Source organism: Motacilla alba, unplaced genomic scaffold (assembly GCF_015832195.1).
Source record: "Motacilla alba alba isolate MOTALB_02 unplaced genomic scaffold, Motacilla_alba_V1.0_pri HiC_scaffold_28, whole genome shotgun sequence".
NCBI lineage: Eukaryota > Metazoa > Chordata > Aves > Passeriformes > Motacillidae > Motacilla > Motacilla alba.
In genome coordinates this window covers 154,727-178,923 of record NW_024037374.1, presented here as the reverse complement: position 1 = coordinate 178,923, position 24,197 = coordinate 154,727, and the positions used below count along the sequence as shown (strand labels likewise).

At 60.3% G+C, this 24,197-nt stretch overlaps 2 protein-coding genes across 2 annotated transcripts; one reads left to right on the top strand and one right to left on the bottom strand.

Moving 5' to 3' along the window:
- Positions 1-779: 779 nt before the first annotated feature.
- On the top strand, positions 780-6,831 carry LAMTOR4 (late endosomal/lysosomal adaptor, MAPK and MTOR activator 4). Its single transcript, XM_038126182.1, has 4 exons — positions 780-825; positions 1,760-1,834; positions 3,070-3,187; positions 6,610-6,831. The coding sequence occupies exons 1-4, from the start codon at positions 823-825 to the stop codon at positions 6,705-6,707; spliced, it is 294 nt and encodes a 97-aa protein (XP_037982110.1). The 5' UTR covers positions 780-822; the 3' UTR covers positions 6,708-6,831.
- Positions 6,832-8,808: 1,977 nt separating this feature from the next.
- TRAPPC14 (trafficking protein particle complex 14) lies at positions 8,809-22,639 on the bottom strand (the record flags this gene model as incomplete). The annotated part of the gene is made up of 10 exons (XM_038125974.1): positions 8,809-9,024; positions 10,789-10,970; positions 13,303-13,430; positions 14,515-14,675; positions 16,009-16,091; positions 17,345-17,492; positions 18,411-18,531; positions 20,159-20,245; positions 20,975-21,158; positions 22,532-22,639. Coding segments are annotated over 10 exons (1,359 nt in total), but the record flags the coding sequence as incomplete, so codon positions are not given.
- Positions 22,640-24,197: the final 1,558 nt, after the last annotated feature.

Below are 24,197 nucleotides of genomic sequence, written 5' to 3'. Positions count from 1 at the left end.
GTGGGCGGGGCTAGTGTGGGTGGGCGTGGCTACGGTGGGATGGACGTGGTTACTGCGGGGGTGGGCGTGGCTAGCGTGGTGATGGGTGCGGCTACTATGGGATGGACGTGGCTACCATCGTCGTGGGTGTGGCTACTGTCAGAATGGGTGTGGCTCCACTGTGGGATGGGCGTGGCCACCATGGGGACGGGCGTGGCTGCCAAAGGGGTAGTCATGGCAACCACCGGGATGGGCGTGGCCACCATGGCAGTGGTCACCTGGGGGTGGCGGCCACCCGGAGTTGGGTTCTGGCCACTGGTGGGGTGGGGCGTGGCTACTGTGGGGATGGGCGTGGCCACCACGGCTGTGCTCAGCTGTGGGCTTGTGGCCATCATGGCAGTGGCCACCAGCGTGGCAGGGGCTGCCCAGAGCCTGGGGGAGGGGAATTCTCATTTTTTTTAAGCCCTTTTGGGCCGTTTTGCCCAAATTTCGGCGTTTTGGGGGCGCGGGGGCGGAGCTGGAGGACTGAGAGACGATAGAGACGGGCGCTGGAGGACCGAGCGCCACTTCCGGGTCTGGGGAAGAACCATAGAGAGGAGCGGTGCAGACATGAGCGAAACTTCCGGTTTAATGGAGGAAACAATAGAGAGAGCGCTGGAGGACTGAGCGCCACTTCCGGTCCGTCAAACCATCGAGTTCACTACACCTCTACCCACGTGATCCTGGAGCCGGCTCTGATTGGTGGACGCGTCGGTGACGAAAGAAGCTTTTAACCACTGAGGAGGCGGGGTGGACACTGGAGGCGTGTCACGTGACCGGAACAGGAAGCGAGAGAGCGTCGCTATGGTGAGAACTGGGATGGGGAACTGGGGGGAACTGGGAGAGACTGGGAGAGACTGGGAGGGACTGGGGGGGACTGGGGGGACTGGGAGGGACTGGGGGGACTGGGATGCACTGGGGGGAACTGGGATGCACTGGGGGGACGCTCTGGGTGTTACTGGTGCTCACTGGGGTGATACCGGTCCAAACTGGTCCATACTGGTTTATACTGGTTTATACCGGTCCATACTGGTCCATACCAGTCTCTAACTGGTTTACACTGGTCCGTATTGGTCCATACCGGTCCATACTGGTTTATACTGGTTTATACTGGTTTATACTGGTCTGTACTGGTTTATACTGGTTTATACTGGTTTATACTGGTTTATACTGGTTTATACTGGTTTATACTGGTCCATACTGGTCCATACTGGTTTATACTGGTCTGTACTGGTTTCCGCAGGCGCTGGCGCAGGGCCTGGAGCGGGTGCCGGCCCAGGCCGGGTTTCACACTGGTCTATACTGGTTTATACTGGTCTGTACTGGTTTATACTGGTTTATACTGGTTTATACTGGTTTCCGCAGGCGCTGGCGCAGGGCCTGGAGCGGGTGCCGGCCCAGGCCGGGTTTCACACTGGTTTATACTGGTTTATACTGGTCTATACTGGTTTATACTGGTCTGTACTGGTTTATACTGGTTTATACTGGTTTATACTGGTCTATACTGGTCTATACTGGTCTATACTGGTCCATACTGGTTTATACTGGTTTATACTGGTCTGTGCAGGCGCTGGCGCAGGGCCTGGAGCGGGTGCCGGCCCAGGCCGGGTTTCACACTGGTTTATACTGGTTTATACTGGTCTGTGCAGGCGCTGGCGCAGGGCCTGGAGCGGGTGCCGGCCCAGGCCGGGTTTCACACTGGTTTATACTGGTCTATACTGGTTTATACTGGTTTATACAGGCGCTGGCGCAGGGCCTGGAGCGGGTGCCGGCCCAGGCCGGGTTTCTCGTCATCAGCGACGGCGCCGTGCTGGCGGTGAGGGGGGGAGGGGGGGCGGGATTTGGGGAGGGGTCCCCAAAAATTTGGGGGTCCCAAAAAATGGGGAGGGGTCCGAAAAAAACGGGGGGAAAAAATCGGGGGAGGGGGGACGGGAATGGGGGGGGGGAGGGGGAAGCCAAAAAAAGGGGAGGGGCCCAAAAATTGGGGAGGGGTCCCAAAAATTGGGGAGGGGTCCCTAAAATTTGGGGAGGGGGTCCCAGAAATTGGGGGAGGGGCCCAAAAAAATGGGTCCCAAAAATCGGGGAGGGGGGATGGGAATTGTGGGGGTCCCAAAAAATTGGGGGAGGGGTCCCAGAAATTGGGGGAGGGGTCCCTAAAAATTTGGGATGGGTCCCAAAAATTGGGGAGGGGTCCCAAAAATTGGGGAGGGTCCCAGAATTTGGGGAGGGGTCCCAAAAGCTGGGGGTTCCCTGTTGGTTTTTGGGGTTTTTTGGGGGGATTTTTCTCCCCTGGGCTCCCCAAATTTTTTTGGGATCTTGGCCTAAAAATTCCCAAAAAATTTTAGGGATCCCAAGGAATTTTGGGAATTTTTGGGGAGTCCCCGGGTGGTTTTGGGGGGTTCTCGGGTCATTTTTTGGGGTGATTTTGTTGCATTTTTTGGGATTTTTTTTCTACTTGGCCTCCCCCAAATTTTTTGGGATCATGGCCTAAAAATTCCCAAAAAATTTTGGGGAATCCTCAAGAATTTTGGGAATTTTTGGGGGGTCCCCAGCTCCTTTTTAGGGGTTCCCAGCTGCTTTTTGGGGTGATTTTGTTGCATTTTTTTGTTTTTTTTTTCCTTCTGGGCTCCCCCAGTTTTTTTGGGATCTTCCCCTGAGAATTCCCAAAAAATTTTAGGGAATGCCGCGGAATTTTGGGAATTTCTGGGGAGTCCCCGGGTGGATTTGTGGGGTTCTCGGGTCATTTTTTGGGGTGATTTTGTTGCATTTTGTTGCATTTTTTGGGATTTTTTTCCTTCTGGGCTCCCCAAACTTTTTGGGATCTTGGCCTAAAAATTCCCCAAAAATTTTGGGGGATCCCAAGGAATTTTCGGAACTTTCGGGCGGTTTTGTGGCATTCTCAGGTCATTTTTTGGGGTGATTTTGTTGCATTTTGTTGCATTTTTTTGGGATTTTTTTCCTTCTGGGCTCCCACATTTTTTTGGGATCTTCCCCTGGGAATTCCCGAAAGATTTTTTTGGGGTTCCCCAAACTGGGAATTTTCCCCCGCAGTCCTCGGGGGACCTGGAGAACGACGAGCACACGGCCACCGTCCTGCAGGGCCTGGTGGCCACGGCCCTGGGGCTGCGCCTGCCCCGCGGCCACGAGCCGCCCTTCCGCCGCCTCTCGGGTGAGCAGCGGCCCCAAATGGCCCCAAATGGCCCTAAATGGCCCTAAATGGCACCAGAATGGCCCCAAATGGCCCCAAAATGACCCTAAATGGCACCAGAATGGCCCCAGAAGTTCCTAAATGGCCCCAAATGTTCCTAAATGGCCCCAAAATGGCCCCAAATGGAACCTAAATGGCCCCAGATGGCCCCAAAATGACCCTAAATGTTCCTAAATGGCCCCAAAATGGCCCCAAAATGGCCCTAAATGTCCCAAAATGGCCCCAGATGGCCCCAGATGGCCCCAAAATGACCCTAAATGTTCCTAAATGGCCCCAAAATGGCCCTAAATGGAACCTAAATGGCCCTAAATGGCACAAAAATGGCCCCAGAAGTTCCTAAATGGCCCAAAGTGGTCCCAAAATGGCCCTAAATGGCCCCAAATGGCCCTAAATGGCCCTAAATGGCCCCAAATGTTCCTAAATGGCCCCAAAATGGCCCTAAATGGAACCTAAATGGCCCTTAATGTCCCCAAAATGGCCCCAAATGGAACCAAAATGGCACCAAATGGCCTCAAAATGGCCCTAAATGGCCCCAGATGGCCCCAGATGGCCCCAAAATGACCCTAAATGTTCCTAAATGGCCCCAAAATGGCCCATAAATGGCCCTAAATGGCACAAAAATGGCCCCAAATGGAACCGAAATGGCCCCAAAATGGCCCTAAATGGCACCAAAGTGTCCCTAAGTGTCCCCAAAGGGCCTCAAAGTGGCCCCAAATGTTCCTAAATGGCCCCAAAATGGCCCTAAATCGCACCAAAATGTCCCTAAATGGCCCCGAAATGACCCTAAATGTCCCAAAATGGCAATAAATGGCCCCTAAATGGCACCAAATGGCCCTAAATGTCCCCAAATGGCCCAAAAATGGCCCTGAATATCCTCAACATGTCCCTAAATGGCCCAAAATGGCCCTAAATGGCCCCAAATGGCCCTAAATGGCACAAAAATGGCCCCAAATGGCACCAAATGTCCCTAAGTGCCCCCAAATGGCCTCAAAGTGGCCCAAATTTGCCGTAAATGGCACCAAAGTGTCCCCAAGTGTCCCCAAAGGGCCTCAAAGTGGCCCCAAATGTTCCTAAATGGCCCCAAAATGGCCCTAAATGGTCCAGAATGGCCCCAAATGGCACCAAAATATCCCTAAATGGCCCCAACTGGCACCAAAATGGCCCTAAATGCCCCCAAAATGACCCTAAATGGCCCCAAAATGTCCCTAAATGTCCCCAAAATGACCCTAAATGTCCCCAAATGTTCCTAAATGGCCCCAAAATGGCCCAAAATGGCCCTAAATGTCCCTAAATGTCCCCAAATGGCCCAAAAATGGCCCTGAATATCCTCAACATGTCCCTAAATGGCCCCAACTGGCACCAAAATGGCCCTAAATGGCCCCAAAATGGCCCTAAATGGCACAAAAATCTTTCCAGAAGTTCCTAAATGGCCCAAAGTGGTCCCAAAATGGCCCCAAATGGCCCCAAAATGACCCTAAATGGCACCAGAATGGCCCCAGAAGTTCCTAAATGTCCCCAAATGTTCCTAAATGGCCCCAAAATGGCCCTAAATGGAACCTAAATGGCCCTAAATGGCACAAAAATGGCCCCAGAAGTTCTTAACTGGCCCAAAGTGGTCCCAAAATGGCCCTAAATGGTCCTAAATGGCCCCTAAATGGCACCAAATGGCCCCAAAATCGCCCTAAATGTCTCTAAATGGTACCAAAATGGCCCTAAATGTCCCCAAAATGGCCCCAAATGGAACCAAAATGGCCCCAAATGGCACCAAAATGTCCCTAAATGGCCCCAACTGGCACCAAAGTGGCCCTAAATGCCCCCAAAATGACCCTAAATGGCCCCAAAATGTCCCTAAATGTCCCCAAAATGACCCTAAATGTCCCCAAATGTTCCTAAATGGCCCCAAAATAGCCCAAAATGGCCCAAAATGGCCCTAAATGTCCCCAAATGGCCCAAAAATGGCCCTGAATATCCTCAACATGTCCCTAAATGGCCCCAACTGGCACCAAAATGGCCCTAAATGGCCCCAAAATGGCCCTAAATGGCACAAAAATCGCCCCAGAAGTTCCTAAATGGCCCAAAGTGGTCCCAAAATGGCCCCAAATGGCACAAAATGGCACCAAATGGCCCCAAAATGGCCCTAAATGTCTCTAAATGGTACCAAAATGGCCCTAAATGTCCCCAAAATGGCCCCAAATGGAACCGAAATGGCACCAAATTGCCTCAAAATGGCCCTAAATGGCCCCAAATGTCCCTAAATGGCCCCAAATGGCCCCAAAATGGCCCCAGAAGTTCCAAATGGCCCCAAAATGACCCTAAATGTTCCTAAATGGCCCCAAAATTGCCCTAAATGTCCCCAAATGTTCCTAAATGTCCCCGAATGTTCCTAAATGGCCCCAAAATGTCCCCGAATGTTACTAAATGTCCCCAAATGTTCCTAAATGGCCCAAAAATGTCCCCAAATGGTCACAAATGGCCCTAAAATAGCCCAAAATGGCCCCAAATGGCACCAAAATGGCCTCAAAATGGCCCTAAATGGCACCAAAATGGGCCCAAAGTGGCCTCAAAATGGCCCTAAATGCCCCAAAAATGGTCGTAAATGGCCCCAAATGGCACCAAAAGTCCCCAGATGTCCCAAAATGGCCCCAAATGTCCTAATGTCCCCACCGTCCCCGTTGTCCCCAGTGGTGTTTGGCGAGCACTCCCTCCCTGTCACCGTCCCTGATGGCCCTGGGGACACCAGGGGTGGCTTTGGGGACACCAGGGGTGGCTCTGGGGACTCCGAGGGTGGCTCCGGGGACACCGAGGGTGGCTCTGGGGACACGGGGGTGGCTCTGGGGACACTTGGGGTGGCTCTGGGGACATGGGGGTGGCTCTGGGGACACGGGCGTGGCTCTGGGGACACGGGGGTGGCCCCGGGGACACTTGGGGTGGCTCTGGGGACACTTGGGGTGGCCCTGGGGACGCGGGGGTGGCCGTGTCCCCACTGTCCCCTTGTCCCCAGTGGTGTTTGGCGAGCACTTCCTCCCTGTCACCGTCCCTGATGGCCCTTGGGGACACCGAGGGTGGCTCTGGGGACACCGAGGGTGGCCCTGGGGACGCGGGGGTGGCCATGTCCCCACTGTCCCCTTGTCCCCAGTGGTGTTTGGCGAGCACTCCCTCCCTGTCACCGTCCCTGATGGCTCTGGGGACACTTGGGGTGGCACTGGGGACGCGGGGGTGGCCGTGTCCCCACTGTCCCCTTGTCCCCAGTGGTGTTTGGCGAGCACTCCCTCCCTGTCACCGTCCCTGATGGCCCTGGGGACACCGAGGGTGGCTCTGGGGACACTTGGGGTGGCCCTGGGGACGCGGGGGTGGCCGTGTCCCCACTGTCCCCTTGTCCCCAGTGGTGTTTGGCGAGCACTCCCTCCTCGTCACCGTCTCGGGACAGAAACTCTTCGTGGTCAAGCGCCACCACCACGTCCAGGAGCCGGTGGCCGTGTGAAAAATGTCCCCAAACGTCCCCAAATGTCCCCGGAGGAGGTGGCACCGCTCCCGGCCGCCTCCTGCTGTCCCCAAAGTGTCCCCAGATCCCCCCCGTGGGGACAATAAACGATGTCCGAGGGCGGCTTTGGTGCTGTGTGACCTCCTTGGGGACAGGCAGGTGGCAACAGGTGACAGCCAGGTCACCTTGGGGACATCCAGGTGGCATCAGGTGACAGCCAGGTGACCTTGGGAACATCCAGGATGCCTTGGGGACATCCAGGCCACCCCTGGTGACATCCAGGTGGCATCTAGGACACCTTGGTGACATCCAGGTGACCCCTGGGGACATCCAGGTGGCATCAGGTGACATCCAGGACACCCTTGGGGACATCCAGGTCACCTTGGGGACATCCAGGTCACTTGGTGACATCCAGGTGGCATCAGATGACATCCAGGTCACCTTGGGGACGTCCAGGTGGCATCAGGTGACATCCAGGACACCTCTGGTGGCATCCAGGTCACCCCTGGGGACATCCAGGTGGCATCAGGTGACATCCAGGCCACCCTTGGGGACATCCAGGCCACCCTTGGGGACATCCAGGTGGCATCAGGTGACATCCAGGACACCCTTGGGGACATCCAGGACACCTTGGGGACATCCAGGTGGCATCAGGTGACATCCAGGTCACCTCTGGTGGCATCTAGATCACCCCAGGTGACATCCAGGTCACCTTGGGGACATCCAGGACGCCTTGGGGACATCCAGGCCACCCCTGGTGACATCCAGGTGGCATCTAGGACACCTTGGTGACATCCAGGTGACCCTTGGGGACATCCAGGACACTCCTGGCGACATCCAGACCCTCCAGGTGACACCAGGTGACATCCAGGTCTCTTTATTGGCAATAAATAACAGGGACAGAGGTGCCACCCTTGTCCCCAGCGTCCCCAACCCGGGGGTGGCACTGCGGGCCCCTCCCCCACTTTGGCTCGGGGACACTTCCCCGATGTCCCCAAATGTCCCCAAAATCCCGAACGCGGGCACGGCTCCAGGCGGTGTCCCCAAAGTGTCCCCAAGGTCCCCTCCATGGCACGTGGCAGCGGCAGCGACCCCCCCCCATTGTCCCCAGTGTCCCCAAGGCTCTGGGAGTGGCCCTGTCCCCTTGGTCCCCTGTCCCCAAAGTGTCCCCAAGGCTCTGGGGGTGGCCCTGTCCCCTTGGTCCCTGTCCCTGGCACACTGGGGACACCGGGGGTGGCCCTGTCCCCAATGTCCTGAAGGTGGCACTGGAGGTGGTGGCCCTGTCCCCTTGGTCCCTGTCCCCAGTGTCCCCAAGGCTCTGTAAGTGGCCCTGAAGCTCTGGGGACACTGGGGGTGGCCCTGTCCCCATTGTCCCCCTGTCCCCACTGTCCCAGAGCCATCCCTGCCACTCTGGCAATGTCCCCACGGTGTCCCCAGGCTGTCCCCAGTGCCCCGGCACCATCCCCACTGTCCCAGTGGTGTCCCCACGGTGTCCCCAGGCTGTCCCCAGTGCCCCAGCACCATCCGTGCCACCCCACTGCCGTCCCAGCGCTGTCCCTTGCTGTCCCCCACTGTCCCCACGCTGTCCCTGTCCCCTCACTGTCCCACACTGTCCCCCCATTGTCCCCCGCTGTCCCCACACTGTCCCCACGCTGTCCCCGCTGTCCCCATTGTCCCCTGCTGTCCCACACTGTCCCCCGCTGTCCCCACACTGTCCCACACTGTCCCCACGCTGTCCCCACGCTGTCCCCGCTGTCCCCATTGTCCCCCCACTGTCCCTGCTGTCCCCCACTGTCCCCCCGCTGTCCCTGCTGTCCCCCCGCTGTCCCCCATTGTCCCCACGCTGTCCCACACTGTCCCCACGCTGTGCCTGTCCCCTCACTGTCCCCACACTGTCCCCCCATTGTCCCCTGCTGTCCCCACACTGTCCCCCATTGTCCCCACACTGTCCCCACGCTGTCCCCGCTGTCCCCATTGTCCCCCACTGTCCCCACTGTCCCCCATTGTCCCCACGCTGTCCCCCACTGTCCCCCATTGTCCCCACGCTGTCCCCCATTGTCCCCCACAGTCCCACACTGTCCCCCACTGTCCCCATGCTGTCCCCGCTGTCCCCTGCTGTCCCCACACTGTCCCCACGCTGTCCCCCCGCTGTCCCCGCTGTCACTTGACGGGTGGCACCACCAGCACCTTGCACTCCCTCTTGGCGATCTTGTCCAGGGCCAGCACGGCTTTGTCACCCGCGGGCAGGTACAGGGGACGTCCCACGGGGGACCCCACCGGGGGCGTGATGGCCCTGCGCTCCATGACACTGCCGGACCTGGGGACAGTGACATTGGGGACATCCCTGTCACCTGTGTCACCTGTGTCACCTGTGTCAGTTACAGCACCCCCATGTCACCTACAGTGTCCCTGTGTCACCCCGGGGTGATGGCCCTGCGCTCCATGACACTGCCGGACCTGGGGACAGTGACATTGGGGACATCCCTGTCACCTGTGTCACCTCAGTGTCACCTGTGTGTCACCTACGGCACCCCTGTAACAGCCCCAGTGTCCCTGTGCCACCCCCAGTGTCACCCCGGGGTGATGGCCCTGCGCTCCATGACGCTGCCGGACCTGGGCACGGTGACATTGGGGACATCCGTGTCACCTGTGTCACCTCAGTGTCACCTGTGTCAGTTACAGCATCCCCATGTCACCTACAGTGTCCCCGTGTCACCCAAGGCAGCGGTGGCACCTCCCTGTGTCACCCCCAGTGTCCCTTTGTCACATCCCAGTCCCTCCCAGTACCTCCAAAACCCCCTCCCAGTGCCCCCAGTGTCCTCCCAGTCCCTCCCAGTACCCCCAAAACCCTCTCCCAGTCCCCTCCCAGTGCTGTCCCAGTTGCTCCCAGTCCCTCCCAGTCCCTCCCAGTGCCCCCCAGTACCCCCAAAACCCTCTCCCAGTCCCTCCCAGTGCCTTCCCAGTTCCCTCCCAGTTCCCCCCCAGTGCCGCCCAGTTGCTCCCAGTCCCCCCCAGTGCCCTCCCAGTCCCCCCAAAACCCTCTCCCAGTCTCCCCACTTCCCCCCCAGTTCCTCCCAGTCCCTCCCAGTGCCCACCAGTGCCCCCCCAGTTCCCTCCCAGTGCCCCACAGTCCCCCCAAAACCCTCTCCCAGTACCCCCCAGTCCCCTCCCAGTACCCCCAAAACGCTCTCCCAGTCCCTCCCAGTCTCTCCCAGTTCCCCCATTTCCCTCCCAGTGCCCCCCCAATCTCCCCCAGTCCCTCCCAGTGCCCCCCAGTCCCCCCAGTTGCTCCCAGTGCCCTCCCAGTTGCTCCTAATTCCCTCCCAGTTGCTCCCAGTCCCCCCAAAACCCTCTCCCAGTCCCTCCCAATTCCCTCCCAGTTGCTCCCAGTCCTTCCCAGTCCCCTCCAGTCCCTCCCAGTCCCCCCCAAACGCTCTCCCAGTACCCCCCAGTGTCCCCCAGTCCCTCCCAGTCCCTCCCAGTTCCTCCCAGTCCCCCCAAACCCTCTCCCAGTCCCCCCCAGTGCCCTCCCAGTGCCCCCCAGTCCCTCCCAGTCCCCTCCAGTCCCTTCCATTTCCCTCCCAGTCCCCCCCAGTGCCCCCCAGTCCCTCCCAGTCCCCTCCAGTTGCTCCCAGTGCCCCCCCAGTTCCCTCCCAGTCCCCTCCCAGTCCCCCCCAGTGCCCCCAAAACCCTCTCCCAGTCCCCCTCAGTGCTCTCCTTGTGCCTCCCAGTCCCCTCAAAGCTCCCTCCCAGTCCCTCCCAGTCACCCCAAAACCCTCTCCCAGTCCCCCCAGTCCCCCCAGTCCCCTCCCAGTCCCTCCCAGTGCCCCCCAGTCCATCCCAGTCCCTCCCAGTTGCTCCCAGTCCCTCCCAATCCTCCCCAGTCCCCCCCAGTGCTGTCCCAATTACTCCCAGTCCCTCCCAGTGCCCCCAAAACCTTCTCCCAGTGCCCCCCAGTCCCTCCCAGTCCCCCCAAAACACTCTCCCAGTCCCTCCCAGTGCCCCCCAGTCCCCCCCAGTCCCCCCAAACCCTCTCCCAGTTCCCCCCAGTCCCCCCCAGTGCCCCCAGTGTCCCCGGTACCTCATGAGGTGGCTGCGGGCGGGCTGCTGGTGGGAGAAGGACTGCGAGCGGCCCAGCCCGGCCACGAGCTCGCGCACGGCCGGGGAGCTGGGGCTGCTCTTGCGGGACACCGGGCGCGCCTCGGGCGGCGCGCTGCTCACGCTGGCCGTGAACTGCAGCTTCAGCTTCATGTGCTGCGACAGCTGCCACGCCACCCGTCACCGCGGGCAACTGGGGGGGACTGGGAGCAACTGGGGGGGACTGGGAGCCACTGGGGGGGAGCTTTGGAGGCACTGGGAGGGAGCTTTGGAGGCACTGGGAGGGAGCTTTGGGGGGATTTGGGGCACTGGGAGGGGATTCGGGGGCACTGGGAAGAACTGGGAGGGAGTCTGGGGATACTGGGAGTTACTGGGAGGATACTGGGAGTTACTGGGAGGGAGTTTTGGGGACACTGGGGGAGCTGGGGCTGCTCTTGCGGGACACCGGGCGCGCCTCGGGCGGCGCGCTGCTCACGCTGGCCGTGAACTGCAGCTTCAGCTTCATGTGCTGCGACAGCTGCCACGCCACCCGTCACCGGGGGCAACTGGGGGGACTGGGGGGGACTGGGAGGGACTGGGAGGGACTGGGAGGGACTGGGGGGGAGCTTTGGGGGCACTGGGAGCCACTGGGAGGGAGCTTTGGGGGGACTGGGGGGGACTGGGAGGGACTGGGGGGGACTGGGAGCCACTGGGAGGGACTGGGAGGGAGCTTTGGGGGGGATTTGGGGGGACTGGGAGGGGATTCGGGGGCACTGGGAAGAACTGGGAGGGACTAGGAGGCACTGGGAGTTACTGGGAGGCACTGGGAGCCAGTGGGAGGCACTGGGAGGGAGCTTTGGGGGGGATTTGGGGGGACTGGGAAGGACTGGGAGTCACTGGGAGGCACTGGGAGGGACTGGGAGGGAGCTTTGGGGGCACTGGGGGGCACTGGGAGGGACTGGGAGGGCACTGGGAGCCACTGGGATTTGGGGGGACTGGGAAGGACTGGGAGGCACTGGGTGGGAGCTTTGGGGGGATTTGGGGGCACTGGGGGGGACTGGGGGGCACTGGGAGCAACTGGGAGTTACTGGGAGGCACTGGGAGGGACTGGGAGGGACTGGGAGGGAGCTTTGGGGGGCATTTGGGGCACTGGGAGGGGATTCAGAGGCACTGGGAGTTACTGGGAGGGAGTCTGGGGATACTGGGATGTACTGGGAGGGAGTCTGGGGATACTGGGATGTACTGGGAGTTACTGGGAGGGAGTCTGGGGATACTGGGATGTACTGGGAGAGAGCTTTGGGGCACTGGGGGGGCACTGGTGGCACTGGGGTGGCACCGGTGACCAGGAATGGACTGGAACGGGGATACTGGGCATACTGGGAACACTGGGAACGGGATAAGGATGGGGATAACGGGCACAGGGGTGGCACTGGGGTGACAGAGGTGACACAGGTGACAGAGGTGACACCGAGGGTGGCACCGAGGGTGGCACTGACCTCGAAGAGGCCGGCCCGCAGCGCCTGGAATGGGGATACTGGGCATACTGGGAACACTGGGAACACTGGGAATGGGATAACAATAGGGATAACGGGCACAGGGGTGGCACTGGGGTGACAGAGGTGACAGAGGTGACACCGAGGGTGGCACGGGTGGCACCGAGGGTGGCACTGACCTCGAAGAGGCCGGCCCCAGCACCTGGAAGGGGGATACTGGGCATACTGGGAACACTGGGAACACTGGGAACACTGGGAACGGGATAAGGATGGGGGTAACGGGCACAGGGGTGGCACTGGGGTGACAGAGGTGACACCGAGGGTGGCACGGGTGGCACCGAGGGTGGCACTGACCTCGAAGAGGCCGGCCCGCAGCGCCTGGAAGGGGGATACTGGGCATACTGGGCATACTGGGCATACTGGGAACAGGATAAGGATGGGGATAACGGGCACAGGGGTGGCACTGGTGGCACAGGGGTGACACAGGTGACACCGAGGGTGGCACAGGTGGCACTGACCTCGAAGAGGCTGGCCCGCAGCGCCCGGAACGGGGATACTGGGCATACTGGGAACACTGGGAACACTGGGAATGGGATAACAATAGGGATAACAGGCACAGGGGTGGCACTGGGGTGACAGAGGTGACAGAGGTGACACCGAGGGTGGCACGGGTGGCACCGAGGGTGGCACTGACCTCGAAGAGGCCGGCCCGCAGCGCCTGGAATGGGGATACTGGGCATACTGGGCATACTGGGAACACTGGGAACACTGGGAACGGGATAACGCTGGGGATAACGGGCACAGGGGTGGCACTGGGGTGACAGAGGTGACACCGAGGGTGGCACAGGTGGCACTGACCTCAAAGAGGCTGGCCCGCAGCGCCTGGAACGGGGATACTGGGCATACTGGGAACACTGGGAATGGGATAACGCTGGGGGTAACGGGCTCAGGGGTGGCACTGGGGTGACAGAGGTGACAGAGGTGACACCGAGGGTGGCACGGGTGGCACCGAGGGTGGCACTGACCTCGAAGAGGCCGGCCCGCAGCGCCTGGAAGGCCACGCGGAAGGTGCGGGCGCTGCCCTTGCGGGAGTAGCCCAGGTTGGTCAGCGGCGTGTGGCACACCACGGAGTCCAGCGAGCCCCGCGACTTCCCTGCGGGTCCAGAACGTTCCAGGGGCTTTTGGGGTTTTTTTTGGGGATTTTTGGGGGGATTTTGGGGGTTTTTTGAAATTTTTGGGGATTTTTTAGAGCCTTTTTTGGGGTATTTCGAGGTTTTTTTTTTTTTTTTGGAGCGTTTTTTTGGGAGTTTTATGGGGTTTTTGGGTCCCCCGCCAATGTCCCCAATCCCCCAATGTCCCCAGTGTTCCCGGTGTCCCCAATGTCCCCAAATGTCCCTGAGGTCCCCAAGTGTCCCCACCGGTGGTGGCCTCGGGTGTCCAGACCAGCCTGATGGCCAGGAAGTCCTGCAGGTCCCCAATGTCCCCAGTGTCCCCAATGTCCCCAATCCCCCCGATGTCCCCGATGTCCCCAAGTGTCTCCAAGTGTCCCCAGTGTCCCCACCGGCGGTGGCCTCAGGTGTCCAGACCAGTGTGACGGCCAGGAAGTCCTGCAGGTCCCCAATGTCCCCAATGTCCCCAAACCCCCCAATGTCCCCAACATCCCCAATCCCCTCGATGTCCCCAAGTGTCCCCGATGTCCCCAAGTGTCCCCAAGCGTCCCCAGTGTCCCCACCGGCGGTGGCCTCAGGTGTCCAGACCAGTGTGACGGCCAGGAAGTCCTGCAGGTCCCCAATGTCCCCAATGTCCCCAAACCCCCCAATGTCCCCAACATCCCCAATCCCCTCGATGTCCCCAAGTGTCCCCAGATGTCCCCAAGTTTCCCCAAGCGTCCCCAGTGTCCCCACCAGCCGTGGCCTCGGGTGTCCAGACCAGCCTGACGGCCAGGAAGTCCTGCACGTCCCCAATGTCCCCAGTCCCTCCGATGTCCCCAAATGTCCCCAATGTCCCCGATGTCCCCAATCCCCTCGATGTCCCCAAGTGTCCCCAGATGTCCCCAGGTGTCCCCAGTGTCCCCACCGGCGGTGGCCTCGGGTGTCCAGACCAGCCTGACGGCCAGGAAGTCCTGCAGGTCCCCAATGTCCCCAATCCCTCCGATGTCCCCAAATGTCCCCAATGTCCCCGATGTCCCCAATCCCCTCGATGTCCCCGATGTCCCCAGGTGTCCCCAGTGTCCCCACCGGCGGTGGCCTCGGGTGTCCAGACCAGCCTGACGGCCAGGAAGTCCTGCAGGTCGTTGAGCAGGGTGTAGGTGACAGTGAAGCGCTGCAGGGCCACCACCGGGGACTCGCAGGTGGCCGTCATCACGAAGCGCGGCCGCTCCAGCCGGATGCTCGGCAGCCTGAGGGGACATCGGGGACGTCGGGGACGTCGGGGACGTCGAGGTGGCATCACGGGGACAACCCCAGAGAAGACCCAGAGAGCTCTGGGGATGTGGTGGCACTGGGACAATGAGGGGACAGGAGGTGGTGACACACGTAGAAGAAGCTGGGAAGGTCTGGAGAGCTTGGGGACATCATGGGGACATCGGCGACGCTGAGGTGGCATCTTGGGGACAGCACTGAAGGAGCCCCAGAGAGGTCTGGGGATGTGGTGGCACTGGGACAATGAGGGGACAGGAGGAGGTGGCACATGAAGAAGAAGCCGGGAAGGTCTGGAGAGCTTGGGGACATCATGGGGACATCGGGGACGTCGGGGACATCGGGGACATCGAGGTGGCATCACGGGGACAACCCCAGAGAGCTCTGGGAATGTGGTGGCACTGGGACAATGAGGGGACAGGAGGAGGTGGCACACGAAGAAGAAGCCGGGAAGGTCTGGAGAGCTTGGGGACATCATGGGGACACTGGGGACATGGAGGTGGCATCTTGGGGACAGCACTGAAGGAGCCCCAGAGAGCTCTGGGGATGTGGTGGCACTGGGACAATGAGGGGACAGTGATGGGACAGGAGGTGGTGGCACTTGGAGGGGCCACCAGGAGGGTCTGAAGGGCTTGGGGACATCATGGGGACATCGGGGACACTGAGGTGGCATCACGGGGACAACCCCAGAGAAGACCCAGAGAGCTCTGGGGATGTGGTGGCACTGGGACAATGAGGTGGCAGTGATGGGACAGGAGGTGGTGGCACTTGGAGGGGCCACCAGGAGGGTCTGGGGGGCTTGGGGACATCGGGGACACTGGGGACATGGAGGTTGCATCTTGGGGACAGCACTGAAGGAGCCCCAGAGAGCTCTGGGGATGTGGTGGCACTGGGACAATGAGGGGACAGTGATGGGACAGGAGGTGGTGGCACTTGGAGGGGCCACCAGGAGGATCTGAAGGGCTTGGGGACACTGGGGACACTGAGGTGGCATCCTGGGGACAACCCCAGAGAAGACCCAGAGAGCTCTGGGGATGTGGTGGCACTGGGACAATGAGGGGACAGTGATGGGACAGGAGGTGGTGGCACTTGGAGGGGCCACCAGGAGGGTCTGAAGGGCTTGGGGACATCATGGGGACACTGGGGACATGGAGGTGGCATCGTGGGAAAGTCCAGAAAGGAGCCAAAGAACCTTCTGAGGACGTGAGGACAATGAGGTGACAACGAGGTGACAACGAGGTGGTGGCACCTCAGGAGGTTCTGGAGGCCTTGGGGACACCGAGGTGACAGCGGGTGACAGCGGGTGACACTCACCGGTAGTGGGTGACGATGCTGTTGGTGAACGGCAGCTTCGGCGTCGACCACCGGACCACGGCCACCAGCGGCACCTCCAGGCCCTGCTTGGGGACATCGCTGTCACCACGGTGTCACCCGCGGTGGCCTCCGTGTCCCCAGTGTCCCCAAGGCCACCAGGGACAACGGGGATTGTCACCAAGCCTGGAGACAGCACGGTCAAGGGGGGTTGGTGGCATCTTGGGGGACTTGGGTGGGGTTGGTGGCCCTTGACTGTTGTCCCCAAGTGTCCCCAAGGCCACCCCAAGTGTCCCCAAGGCCACCCCGGTGTCCCAGACCCCCCAGACACCCTCAAGAACTGTCCCCAAACTCAACTTGGGGACACTTTTGGTGCCACCACGGTGGGACAAAGCCCCTTGGCCCAGCCTGGTGGCCCTCGATTGTTGTCCCCAAGTGTCCCCACGTGTTCCCAAGGCCACCCCAGTGTCCCCAAGGCCACTGCGGTGTCCCAAACCCCCCCAGGGACCGCCAAGGATTGTCCCCAACCTCAACTTGGGGACACTTTTGGTGCCACCATGGTGTGACAAGTCCCCCTGGCCCAGCCTGGTGGCCTTCAATCACTGTCCCCAAGTGTCCCCAGGTGTCCCCAAGGCCCTCCCAGTGTCCCCAAGGCCACCCCGGTGTCCCAAACCCCCCAGACACCCCCAAGAACTGTCCCCAACCTCAACTTGGGGACACTTTTGGTGCCACCACGGTGGAACAAAGCCCCTTGGCCCAGCCTGGTGGCCCTCGATTGTTGTCCCCAAGTGTCCCCAAGGCCCTCCCAGTGTCCCCAAGGCCACCCTGGTGTCCCAAACCCCCCAGACACCCCCAAGAACTGTCCCCAACCTCAACTTGGGGACACTTTTGGTGCCACCATGGTGTGACAAGTCCCCCTGGCCCAGCCTGGTGGCCCTCGATTGTTGTCCCCAAGTGTCCCCACATGTTCCCAAGGCCACCCCAGTGTCCCCAAGGCCACTGCGGTGTCCCAAACCCCCCCAGGGACCGCCAAGGATTGTCCCCAACCTCAACTTGGGGACACTTTTGGTGCCACCATGGTGTGACAAGTCCCCCTGGCCCAGCGTGGTGGCCTTCAATCACTGTCCCCAAGTGTCCCCAGGTGTCCCCAAGGCCCTCCCAGTGTCCCCAAGGCCACCCCAGTGTCCCAAACCCCCCAGACACCCCCAAGAACTGTCCCCAACCTCAACTTGGGGACACTTTTGGTGCCACCACGGTGGAACAAAGCCCCTTGGCCCAGCCTGGTGGCCCTCGATTGTTGTCCCCAAGTGTCCCCAGGTGTCCCCAAGTGTCCCCTCACCTCCTTGGCGTCGCGGGGCGGCCGCTCGGGCGCCTGCAGCTGGAACAGGAAGTTCTGCTCCTCCAGGGCGCTCAGGGGACACGGCCACCCCGAGTGGCACCCGGGGACGCGGCAGAACGCCCCCACCGGCACCTCCCCGGAGTGGTGGCTGCCGGGGGACAGCGGGGACACTCAGGGGACACTCAGGGGACACGCAGGGGACAGGTGGCATCCCCAAGGTCCGCACGGTGTCCCCGCGTTGTCCCCAAAGTTCCCTCCCATTCCCAAGGTCCTCGTGGTCCTCACACTGTCCTCAAGGTCCTCACACTGTCCCCAACGTCCCCACAGTGTCCCCAAGGTCACAGCGTTGTCCCCAAGGTCCTCACAGTGTCCCCAAGGTCCCCACAGTGTCCCCAAGGTCACAGCGTTGTCCCCAAGGTCTCCACAGTGTCCCCAAGGTCCCCACAGTGTCCCCAAGGTCACAGCGTTGTCCCCAAGGTCTCACACTGTCCCCAAGGCCACCCCGAGTGGCACCCGGGGACGCGGCAGAACGCCCCCACGGGCACCTCCCCGGAGTGGTGGCTGCCGGGGGACAGTGGGGACACTCAGGGGACACTCGGGACAGGTCGCATCCCCAGGGTCCTCAGGTGTCCCCAGGTGCCCCCAGGTCTCCCCAAGTTCTCCCAGGTGCCCCCACATTGTCCCCAAAGTGTCCCCAGGTGTCCCCAAGTGTCCCCAGGTGCTCCCACATTGTCCCCAAGTGTCCCCAGGTGTCCCCAGATGCCCCCAGGTCCCCCCGCGTTGTCCCCAAGTGTCCCCAGGTGTCCCCAGGTCCCCCCAAGTTGTCCCCAAGTGTCCCCAGGTCTCCCCAATTGCTCCCAGGTGCCCCCATATTGTCCCCAAAGTGTCCCCAGGTGTCCCCAAGTGTCCCCAGGTGTCCCCAGATGCCCCCAGGTCCCCCCGCGTTGTCCCCAAGGTGCCTCCAGGTGTCCCCAAGCCGTACCAGGTGTCCCCAAGGTACCCCCACACCGTCCCCAAGACGTCCCCAAGGTGTCCCCAAGTGTCCCCAAGGTGTCCCCGGGCTCACCAGACGTCGTCCACGAGCAGCACGGAGCCGTCGGGCATCACGGGCAGGTAACTGGCGTTGAAATTGGGCAGCACCTGCACGTCCCACAGGGACAGCTCCTCCTGGGACGAGCCATTCAGCACTGGGGACATTGGGGACATCATTGGGGACATTGGGGACACCTGCACGTCCCACAGGGACAGCTCCTCCTGGGACGAGCCATTCAGCACTGGGGACATTGGGGACATCATTGGGGACATTGGGGACACCTGCACGTCCCACAGGGACAGCTCCTCCTGGGACGAGCCATTCAGCACTGGGGACATTGGGGACATCATTGGGGACATTGGGGACACCTGCACGTCCCACAGGGACAGCTCCTCCTGGGACGAGCCATTCAGCACTGGGGACATTGGGGACATCATTGGGGACATTGGGGACACCTGCACGTCCCACAGGGACAGCTCCTCCTGGGACGAGCCATTCAGCACTGGGGACATTGGGGACATCATTGGGGACATTGGGGACACCTGCACGTCCCACAGGGACAGCTCCTCCTGGGACGAGCCATTCAGCACTGGGGACATTGGGGACATCATTGGGGACATTGGGGACACCTGCACGTCCCACAGGGACAGCTCCTCCTGGGACGAGCCATTCAGCACTGGGGACATTGGGGACATCATTGGGGACATTGGGGACACCTGCACGTCCCAGAGGGACAGCTCCTCCTGGGACGAGCCATTCAGCACTGGGGACATTGGGGACATCATTGGGGACATTGGGGACACCTGCACGTCCCACAGGGACAGCTCCTCCTGGGACGAGCCATTCAGCACTGGGGACATTGGGGACATCATTGGGGACATTGGGGACACCTGCACGTCCCACAGGGACAGCTCCTCCTGGGACGAGCCATTCAGCACTGGGGACATTGGGGACATTGGGGACATTGGGGACATTGGGGACACCTGCACGTCCCAGAGGGACAGCTCCTCCTGGGACGAGCCATTCAGCACTGGGGACATTGGGGACATCATTGGGGACATTGGGGACACCTGCACGTCCCACAGGGACAGCTCCTCCTGGGACGAGCCATTCAGCACTGGGGACATTGGGGACATTGGGGACATTGGGGACATTGGGGACACCTGCACGTCCCACAGGGACAGCTCCTCCTGGGACGAGCCATTCAGCACTGGGGACATTGGGGACATCATTGGGGACATTGGGGACATTGGGGACACCTGCACGTCCCACAGGGACAGCTCCTCCTGGGACGAGCCATTCAGCACTGGGGACATTGGGGACATCATTGGGGACATTGGGGACACCTGCACGTCCCACAGGGACAGCTCCTCCTGGGACGAGCCATTCAGCACTGGGGACATTGGGGACATCATTGGGGACATTGGGGACACCTGCACGTCCCACAGGGACAGCTCCTCCTGGGACGAGCCATTGAGCACTGGGGACATTGGGGACATTGGGGACATTGGGGACAGTGGGGACATCATTGGGGGGATTGAGGGAGTTGGGGACATCCAGGGCATTGGGGACATCATTGGGGACACTGGGGACATCCAGGGGACACCGGGGACATTGGGGGTGACCCTCCTCCCTTTTCCCCCCCCAACCCTGTCCCCCCCTTTGTCCCCAACCGCCCCCAAATGTCCCCAAACCCTTCAACCCCCCGATGTCCCCAAATGTCCCCAACCCCCCCCAATGTCCCCAACCCCCCGATGTCCCCAGCTGTCCCCCGCTGTCACCTTTGAGCACGGTCAGGTACTTGCCGGACACGGTCACCTGGCGGCAGCGGACACGGGGGGGTGGCAGCACCGTCAGCAGCGTGGACACTGCGGGGACACCAGGGGACACTTGGGGACACTTGGGGACAACAATCGAGGGCCACCGGGCCGGGCCAAGGGGCCTCGTCCCACCTTGGTGGCACCAAAAGTGTCCCCAAGTCGGGGTTGGGGACAATCCTTGGGGGTTCCTGAGGGGTTTGGGACACCAGGGGACACCAGGGTGGCCTTGGGGACACTTGAGGTGGCCTTGGGGACACTTGGGGACAGCCAGCCAGGGCCACCAGGCTGGGCCAAGAGTCCTTGTCCCGCCTTGGTGGCACCAAAAGTGTCCCCAAGTCGGGGTTGGGGACAATCCCTGTTGGTGCTTGCGGGGGATGGGACATCTGGGGACAGCAGAGGAGGGGAGGGGACACTTGGGGACACCTTGGGGACACTTGGGGACCTCACCTTGTGCCTTGAAGGCGCCGTGCTGCTGCCGGAACACCTGGGGTGGCACTGAGGGGACACCTGGGGGTGGCACTCACTGGGGAGGGGACGCTTGGGGACACTTTGGGGACACTTGGGGACACTAGAGGGGGGAGGTGACACCTTGGGGACACCTTGGGGACACTTGGGGACCTCACCTTGTGCCTTGAAGGCGCCGTGCTGCTGCCGGAACACCTGGGGTGGCACTGAGGGGACACCTGGGGGTGGCACTCACTGGGGAGGGGACGCTTGGGGACACTTGGGGACACTAGGGGGGGGAGGTGACACCTTGGGGACACTTGGGGACCTCACCTTGTGCCTTGAAGGCGCCGTGCTGCTGCCGGAACACCTGGCCGGGGGCGCGGCCCTGGAGCAGCCTCAGGTACCCCCCTGTCCCTGTCCCTGTCCCTGTCATTGTCACCTGGCCTGGCCCTGGCCCTGTCCCCTCCCGCAGCTCCGGCGGCTCCGTGTCCCGCTGCCACACGGTCACCACGATCTGGGGACACCGAGGGGACACCGCGGCGTCACCGGAGCGTCCCCCAGGTCACCGCGCCGTCCTCTGCCCACCCCGGTGTCCCCAGAGTGTCCCCAAGGTCACCGCGCCGTCCCCTCCCCACCCCGGTGTCCCCAAAGTGTCCCCCAGGTCACCGCGCCGTCCCCTCCCCACCCCGGTGTCCCCAGAGTGTCCCCAAGGTCACCGCGCTGTCCCCTGCCCACCCCGGTGTCCCCAAAGTGTCCCCAAGGCCCCTCCCATTCCCAGGGTCCCCTCCCATTCCTCGATGTCCCCAAGTGTCCCCAAATGTCCCCAAAGTCCCTCCCCATCCCGTTCTCAATGGCCCCAAGGTGTCCCCAATGTCCCCAAATGTCCCCAAGGCCCCTCCCCATCCCATTCCCAGTGTCCCCAAATATCCCCAAGTGTCCCCAAGTGTCCCCAGATGTCCCCAAGTGTCCCCAAAGTGTCGCCAGATGCCCCCAAGTGTCCCCAAAGTGTTCCCAAATGTCCCCAAAGTGTCCCCAAGTTTCCCCAGATGTCCCCAAGTGTCCCCAAAGTGTTCCCAAATGTCCCCAAAGTGTCCCCAAGTTTCCCCAGATGTCCCCAAGTGTCCCCAAAGTGTTCCCAAATGTCCCCAAAGTGTCCCCAAGTTTCCCCAGATGTCCCCAAGTGTCCCCAAAGTGTTCCCAAATGTCCCCAAAGTGTCCCCAAGTGTCCCCAAGTTTCCCCAGATGTCCCCAAGTGTCCCCAAAGTGTTCCCAAATGTCCCCAAAGTGTCCCCAAGTGTCCCCAAGTTTCCCCAGATGTCCCCAAAGTGTCCCCAAAGTGTTCCCAAGTGTCCCCAAACTGCCCCCAAAGTGTCCCCAGATGTCCCCAAAGTGTCCCCAGATGTTCCCAAATGTCCCCAAAGTGTCCCCAGATGTCCCCAAGTGTCCCCAGATGTCCCCAAACCCCTCCCCATCCCATTCCCAGTGTCCCCAAATATCCTCAAGTGTCCCCAAGTGTCGCCAGATGTCCCCAAGTGTCCCCAAAGTGTTCCCAAAGTGTCCCCAGATGCCCCCAAGTGTCCCCAAAGTGTTCCCAGATGTTCCCAAGTGTCCCCAAATGTCCCCAAAGTGTCCCCAAAGTGTCCCCAGATGTCCCCGAGTATCCCCAAGGTGTCCCCAAAGTGTCCCCAGATGTCCCCAAGTGTCCCCAAAGTGTCCCCAAAGTGTCCCCAGATGTCCCCAAGTGTCCCCAAAGTGTCCCCAAAGTGTCCCCAAATGTCCCCAAAGTGTTCCCAAAGTGTCCCCAAACTGTCCCCAAAGTGTCCCCAGATGTTCCCAGATGTTCCCAGATGTTCCCAAGTGTCCCCAAGTGTCCCCAGGTGTCCCCACCTTGGCCTTGGCGGTGCCGGGCGGGAGCCGGTCCAGGGCGACGGTGAGCGGGAAAATGACCTCGTCCCGAGAGACGATGGGATCGTCCACGGGGAGCTGGGAAATGGGGAAAAAACCGGGAAAAATGGGAAAAATGGGAAATGAGCTCGTCCCGAGAGACGATGGGATCATCCACGGGGAGCTGGGAAATGGGGAAAAATGGGAAAAATGGGAAAAATGGGAAATGAGCTCGTCCCGAGAGACGATGGGATCATCCACGGGGAGCTGGGAAAAAACCGGGAAAAATGGGAAAAATGGGAAAAAATGGGAAAAATGGGAAAAATGGGGGGAAATGGGGAAAGAAACGGGGAAAATGGGAAAAATGGGAAATGAGCTCGTCCCGAGAGACGATGGGATCATCCACGGGGAGCTGGGAAAAAACAGGGAAAAATGGGAAAAATGGGAAAAATGGGAAAAATGGGAAAAAAACGGGAAAAATGGGAAATGAGCTCGTCCCGAGAGACGATGGGATCGTCCACGGGGAGCTGGGAAAAATGGGGAAAAACCGGGAAAAACGGGAAAAAAATGGGAAAAAAATGGGAAATGAGCTCGTCCCGAGAGACGATGGGATCGTCCACGGGGAGCTGGGAAAAAACCGGGAAAAAACCGGGAAAAATGGGAAAAAATGGGAAAAATGGGAAATGAGCTCGTCCTGAGAGACGATGGGATCGTCCACGGGGAGCTGGGGAAAAACCGGGAAAAAACCGGGAAAAATGGGAAAAAATGGGAAAAATGGGAAAAATGGGAAATGAGCTCGTCCCGAGAGACGATGGGATCGTCCACAGGGAGCTGGGGAAAATGGGGAAAAACCGGGAAAAATGGGAAAAATGGGAAATGAGCTCGTCCCGAGAGACGATGGGATCGTCCACAGGGAGCTGGGAAAAATGGGGAAAAAATGGGAAAATCGGGAAAAATGGGAAAAATGGGAAAAATGGGAAATGAGCTCGTCCCGAGAGACGATGGGATCGTCCACGGGGAGCTGGGAAAAAACAGGGAAAAAACCGGGAAAAATGGGAAAAATGGGAAAAAAATGGGAAAAAAATGGGAAAAATGGGGGGAAATGGGGAAAAAAAACGGGGAAAATGGGAAAAATGGGAAATGAGCTCGTCCCGAGAGACGATGGGATCGTCCACGGGGAGCTGGAATGGGGAAAAAAACGGGAAAAATGGGAAAAAAATGGGAAATGAGCTCGTCCCGAGAGACGATGGGATCATCCACGGGGAGCTGGGAAAAAACAGGGGAAAAAACCGGGAAAAATGGGAAAAAATGGGAAAAATGGGAAATGAGCTCGTCCCGAGAGACGATGGGATCGTCCACGGGGAGCTGGAATGGGGAAAAACCGGGAAAAATGGGAAAAAATGGGGGAAAATGGGAAAACCCAAGGGAAAATGGGGAAAACCCAAGGGAAAATGGGAAAATCCAAGGGAAAATGGGGGGAAAATGGGAAAAAAAGTAGGAAAATGGGAAAAAAATGGGGGAAAATGGGAAAATCTCAGGAAGAATGGGGAAACGGGGAAAATCCCAAGGAAAAAAGGGAAAACCGAAGGAAAAATGGGAAAACCGAAGGAAAAATGGGAAAATCCAAGGGAAAATGGGAAAACTGAAGGGAAAATGGGGGGGAAATGGG

Excerpts from the sequence above, each read along its gene's own strand:
- LAMTOR4 (XM_038126182.1), top strand. Across the intron at positions 1,835-3,069 it reads GCGACGGCGCCGTGCTGGCG|TCCTCGGGGGACCTGGAGAA; the intron begins GTGAGGGGGGGA and ends TTTCCCCCGCAG. Across the intron at positions 3,188-6,609 it reads GCCCTTCCGCCGCCTCTCGG|TGGTGTTTGGCGAGCACTCC; the intron begins GTGAGCAGCGGC and ends CCTTGTCCCCAG.